General features: G+C 46.8%; 1 protein-coding gene across 1 annotated transcript; it reads left to right on the forward strand.

The window, feature by feature from the left end:
• Positions 1-3,205: 3,205 nt before the first annotated feature.
• LOC133356934 (zinc finger protein 79-like) lies at positions 3,206-5,297 on the forward strand (the record flags this gene model as incomplete). Its single annotated transcript, XM_061574638.1, has 2 exons — positions 3,206-3,268; positions 4,494-5,297. A coding segment is annotated over exon 2 (789 nt), but the record flags the coding sequence as incomplete, so codon positions are not given.
• Positions 5,298-6,638: the final 1,341 nt, after the last annotated feature.

Consider the following 6,638-nt stretch of genomic DNA (forward strand, 5'->3'; position numbering starts at 1 on the left):
GGGAGAGAAACCCTTCAAGTGCAGTGTGTGTGGGAAGGCGTTTGCACAGTCATCTCTCTTGTAGCACACCAGAGAACACACACGGGAAAGAAACCCTTCAAGTGCAGTGTGTGTGGGAAGACGTTTGCAAAGTCATCTACTCTTGTAGCACACCAGAACACACACGGGAGAGAAATCCTTCAAGTGCAGTGTGTGTGGGAAGGCGTTTTCACTTCATCTACTCTTGTAACACCCGAGAACACCACGGGAGAGAAACCCTTCAAGTGCAGTGTGTGGGAAGAGCGTTTACACTTTCATCTACTCTTGTAGCACACCAGAGAACACACACGGAAAGAAACCCTTCAAGTGCAGTGGGTGTGGAAGACGTTGCAAAGTCATCTACTCTTGTAGCACACCAGAGACACACACGGAGAGAAACCCTACAAGTGCAGTGTGTGTGGGACGAGGTTTTGCACTTTCATCTACTCTTGTAAACACAGAGACACACACGGAGAGAAACCCTTCAAGTGCAGTGTGTGTGGGAAGACGTTTGCAAAGTCATCTACTTCTGTAACACACCAGAGAACACACACGGGAGAGAAACCCTTCAAGTGCAGTGTGTGGGAAGGCGTTTTTCAGATTCATCTACTCTTGTAAACACAAGAGAACACACACGGGAGAGAAACCCTTCAAGTGCAGTGTGTGGGAAGGCGTTTTCAAATTCATCTACTCTTGTAAAACACAAGAGAACTCACACGGGAGTGAACCCGTCAAGTGCAGTGTGTGTGGGAGCGTTTGCACAGTCATCTGCTCTTGTAGAACACCAGAGAACACACGGGAGAGAACCCTTCAAGGCAGTGTGTGTGGGATAGCGTTTGCACAGTCAGCACATCTTCATGTACACCAGAGACACACAAGCATCAGAAGATCCACCAGGATGGAGTCTGAAATCAGCTTGGAAAGTCAAAGTTCTGCAATGAGCCCATCCTCATCAAACAAGAACCGGACGACAATCCCAGCTTGGACACTTGAAAGGTATCGAGGTGAAATGTGAAGAGGTGAAGGTGAAATGTGAAGAGTGATGGTGAAGAGCAAAGAAGTGAAGGTAAAATTGAAGATGAAGATTCAACTCCAAATGTGACCTTCACATCGATGGAGGCAACGTGAAGCAGGAGGAGAATTCTGACTGTGAGGCAGAGCGAGGCAACTCCCAGCAGTTTTGGAAGTGGAGGTGTGGGTGGCCTCCGAGACAATACAAAGTCAAATGGAGACCCGGTAAATGTGTAAGCCAGACGATGTCGCTCCAATATGCACCTTTGTCAAGGCCTTTAATGACAAGAATGTGAGTTGAACACTCAGTTCCTAGGTTCAACCTGCAGGGTAAGGGTGGCCAGTCTTTGTTGGACCTGTGTGTTGGGTTGATCTCTGACCAGCAGAGAGCCAATAAGCTCCCAAGCATTCACGATGTTATAATTGCTTTTACATGGTGCTTAATCCGCTCAGCAACTCTGAGTTTTGTATCGTACCTCGTCTCAAACATTCTAAGCACCCCAAGTGGCAGCTGCCCCTGTGTGGCACACGGTGGTGGCCCTGCACCGGCCTGCGTGTGGACAAGAGCCTGTCAGTAGGGGGCGATGGTGATGTGTAATCTCAGTTGTGGAGTTTGTCGGTAATGTTTAGAATTTGCTACATTTTTGACCCAGACGCCAACTTGCAAAGGCCTACTCGTTTGAATTGTACAATTGTGTGTTTCACATCCACTGTTCAGTAGAGGGTGCATTCTTTAAATAGCTCCTTGTTAAAGATGTTTCTAAACTAAATTATTCAATTTTGGAAGAACGTAATCAACCAGGTAGGGTGTGACTTGTGTTGGCTGACTCTTGTGTTGTGTTGCATTATATTTCTAAGTTCACTGTTTGTTTTCTAATTCACTTGTTGTACCTGACGATGGTTGCTTGTGTTCCAATCGAAACGTCGTATTCTATAAATTTCGTTCTACGGACTTTACTGAAAGAACCAGAGAATAAGATTTATCTGATGCAGTATATTTCACTGCAGTTATTCAATTTTGTGCATATGCCTGTCAATAATTTAGAATGAATACTTGTCTGATTGTGTGCGTACATGTAACACACTGTATGTACACAATGCACACACAGTGTACACACACAGTGTACACACACTGTACACACACACAGTGTACACACACACACAGTGTACACACACGCACAGTGCACACACAGTGTACACACACGCACAGTGTACACACACGCAGTGTACACACACCCACAGTGTACACACACACTGTGTACACACACAGTATACACACACACAGTGTACACACACACACAGTGTACACACACAGTCTACACACAGTGTACACACACACACAGTGTACACACACACACACAGTGTACACACACCCGGGGTCTCTGTTCAAGAGATGGAGCAATGGAAAATGGATCTAAATCAACTTAAACTCCAACCCCGCTCTGTGACGTCACCACTCAGCATTACGTCATCCGCGTGAAACGCCAGGGAGGTGTACCTCGCTAGTGACGTCATGTCACCAAGGATGTCACCCCCCTCCCCCCCGTCCACCGCGCTCTTGAACGTGACGTCACCTCCGCCTCGGTCACTGCAGAGATCGTTCCAGTTGCCAATCCTTATTTGGGCAAAGCCACGCCCAGTGACTGGCGGCTCATTAACATAAAGAGTTCGTTAAAGACGTCACGAGTTTATTGCGACGGTCTCATTAACATAATTTATTCATATTCGCATTTAGTTACAGAGCCGCTCGTTGTGGGAGGGCGTGTCTCGTACCCAGGAGTGACGTCATGTCACCTACTACCGCGTGACGTCACGGGTAACAGGAAGCTGTCGCTCCGCGCGTGCAGTGAAATCCGAGGTGAGAAATTCTCATCGTCGTGGTGGTTGTTGTGGTTGTTGTTGTTGTTGTGGTTGTTGTGTTGTTACAAGGTAGAGCCTCGCTCTCTCTCTCGTAGGGATGTCACTAGAGCAGCAGCAGCTTGTGAATCGATGTCCAAGTTGGAACTTTACAACGCGGGGCCTAGACACGCGGGGCCTTGCTCCTGCCCTCGCCTGGTCGCGTTTGCTTTAATTCCCTCCCTTAAGTTTAATTTGTCTTCACGCGGCTCGCTACTTTGTCACTTTGGTTTATTGTAGATATTAACGCAGTTTTTTTGTTTGTTTTTTTACCAGTCCAAGCCCGCTTGAGCTGCTGTACCGCTCTTGTTTACAGAAGCTACCTGCCCACAACAACAACAAGGTATGGGGGGTTTGTGAACGCGTGTGTCAATGTTTTGACTTAAAACTTTAGTAACTGCAGCAATTCATATTCTTGGTTCTTTCGGTGAAGTCACGGACATAGGAAATTTAGTAAAAATAACAGATAAAAATTACTAAAAGTAAACAATTGTAAATAAATAAATAAAACCCCACGACGTTTCGATCGCAACACAAATGGCCTTTATTTGATTTTATTATCTGTTGTTATTGTCTATCTACGTGACTTTACCGAAAGAACCAAGAATACGTGTGGAAATGTGTATCGGTCAAAGACGCTGCACGCGTGCTGATGTTGACTCTAAATGTGGAGGGGAAACCCGGGAGATTCGGAGGAAAATCCACGCGACCACGGAGAGAGAGACACGCAAACCCCAAATATACAGCAGCAGGCGTCAGGGTCGGGATCGAACCCACGACTTCCTGTATACCAGGCGAGGTAGTTAACATCTCACCACGGAGAGAGAGAGACACGCAAAACTCCAAATATACAGCAGCAGCAGGCGTCAGGGTCGGGATCGAACCCACGACTTCCTGTATACCAGGCGAGGTAGTTAACATCTCACCACGGAGAGAGAGAGAGACACGCAAACTCCAAATATACAGCAGCAGGCGTCAGGGTCGGGATCGAACCCACGACTTCCTGTATACCAGGTGAGGTAGTTAACATCTCACCACGGAGAGAGAGACACGCAAACCCCAAATATACAGCAGCAGGCGTCAGGGTCGGGATCGAACCCACGACTTCCTGTATACCAGGCGAGGTAGTTAACATCTCACCACGGAGAGAGAGACACGCAAACTCCAAATATACAGCAGCAGCAGGCGTCAGGGTCGGGATCGAACCCACGACTTCCTGTACACCAGGCGAGGTAGTTAACATCTCACCACGGAGAGAGAGAGAGAGACACGCAAACTCCAAATATACAGCAGCAGGCGTCAGGGTCAGGATCGAACCCACGACTTCCTGTATACCAGGTGAGGTAGTTAACATCTCACCACGGAGATACGAGGGCTTCCAGGCATATTTATGACCATTTGCCCTCTCATTGTGTGCAATAACAGCCTGTGTGATGAATTTGGGAAACTTTTTCACTACATCATGAATATGAATAAGTATAGACGTGTAAGTCACGTGTGACTGTGTATATGCATTACTCTGTGTCTGACGTGTAGGTGGTGTGGATATAATTTTTTTCTGTCTGCAGCTGTCGCTTGGTCTGATGGAGCAAAGGCGCTCAGCACAGCTCGGTACGGCAAGGCAACAATGCGACCAGCGTGGATACAGCACGGAGCGGACTGGAAATTTGACACAGCACCAGAGAACACACACAGGAGAGAAACCCTTCAAGTGCAGTGTGTGTGGGAAGGCATTTTCATGGCCATCAGTTCTTCAGATCCACCAGAGAACACACACAGGAGAGAAACCCTTCAAGTGCAGTGTGTGTGGGAAGGCGTTTTCACGGTCATTTGCTATTAAAACACACAAGAGAACACACACGGGAGAGAAACCCTTCAAGTGCAGTGTGTGTGGGAAGGCGTTTGCACAATCACCGCATCTTCAAGCACACCAGAGAACCCACACGGGAGAGAAACCCTTCAAGTGCAGTGTGTGTGGGAAGGCATTTTCACTGTCATCTTCTCTTATAAAACACCAGAGAACACACACGGGAGAGAAACCCTTCAAGTGCAGTGTGTGTGGGAAGGCATTTTCACGGTCATCTTCTCTTAAAAAACACCAGAGAACACACACAGGAGAGAAACCCTTCAAGTGCACTGTGTGTGGGAAGGCATTTACACAGTCATCAAATCTTAAAAAACACCAGAGACAACACACAGGAGAGAAACCCTTCAAGTGCAGTGTGTGTGGGAAGGCATTTTCACGGTCATCTTCTCTTATAAAACACCAGAGAACACACACGGGAGAGAAACCCTTTAAGTGCAGTGTGTGTGGGAAGGCGTTTTCACGGTCATTTGCTATTAAAACACACCAGAGAACACACACGGGAGAGAAACCCTTCAAGTGCAGTGTCTGTGGGAAGGCGTTTGCACAGTCATCTGCTCTTGTAAAACACCAGAGAACACACACGGGAGAGAAACCCTTCAGGTGCACTCCGTGCGGGAAGGCGTTTGCACAGTCATCAAATCTTCATGTACATCAGAGAACACACAAGCATCACAAGATCCACCAGGAGTGGAGTCTGAAAGCTTGTGAAAGTCAAAGTGCTGCAATGAGCCCATCCCTCATCAAACAAGAACCAGAAGAAAATCCCAGCTTGGACACTTTTAAAGGTAACGAGGTGAAATATGAAGAGGTGAAGGTGGAATATGAAGAAGTGATGGTGAAGAGTGAAGAAGTGAAGGTAAAATGTGAAAAGTGATGGTGAAGAGTGAAGAAGTGAAGGTAAAATGTGAAGATGAAGGTTCAACTCCAAAATGGGACCTTCACATCGATGGCAACGTGAAGCAGGAGGAGAATTCTGACTGTGAGGCAGAGCGAGGCAACTCCCAGCAGCAGTTTGTGGAAGTGGAGCTGTGTGGACTTCCTCTGAGACAATACAAAGTCAAATGGAGACCCGGGAAATGTGTAAGCCATGACGATGCCGCTCCAATAGATGCACCTTTGTCACAGGCCTTTAATGACAAGAATGTGAAGTTGAACACTCAGTTCCTAGGTTCAACCTGCAGGGTAAGGGTGGCCAGTCTTTGTGGACCTGTGTGTTGGGTAGATCTCTAACCAGCAGTGAGAGCCAATAAGCTCCCAAGCATTCACGATGTTATAATTGCTTTCACATGGTGCTTACTTAATCCGCTCAGCAACTCTGAGTTTTGCATCGTATCTTGTCTCAAACACTCGAAACATCCCCAAGTGGCAGCTGCCCCTGTGTGGCACAAGGTGGTGGCCCTGCACCGGCCTGCGTGTGGACAAGATCTGTCAGTGGGGGGCGATGGTTGATCTGTCATCTCAGTTGTGGAGTTTGTAGGTAATGTTTAGAATTTGCTACATTTTTGACCCAGACGCCAACATGCAAAGGCCTACTCGTTTTGAATTGCACAATTGTGTGTTTCACATCCACTGTTCAGTAGAGGGTGCATTCTTGAAATAGCTCCTTGTTAATAAGATGTTATCTAAACTAAATTATTCAATTTTGGAAGAACGTAATCCACCAGGTAGGGTGTTGACTTGTGTTGGCTGACTCTGTGTTGTGTTGCATTATATTTCTAAGTTCACTATGTTTGTTTTCTCATTCACTTGTACCTGACGATGGTTGCTGTGTTCCAATCGAAACGTCGTTTTCTATTAAATTTCGTTCTACATGAGTTTACTGAAAAAACCAGAGAATAAGATGTTA

Source organism: Lethenteron reissneri, chromosome 56 (genome assembly GCF_015708825.2).
Source record: "Lethenteron reissneri isolate LAM-NWPU_2019-01 chromosome 56, ASM1570882v1, whole genome shotgun sequence".
In the NCBI taxonomy this organism is placed as follows: Eukaryota; Metazoa; Chordata; class Hyperoartia; order Petromyzontiformes; family Petromyzontidae; genus Lethenteron; species Lethenteron reissneri.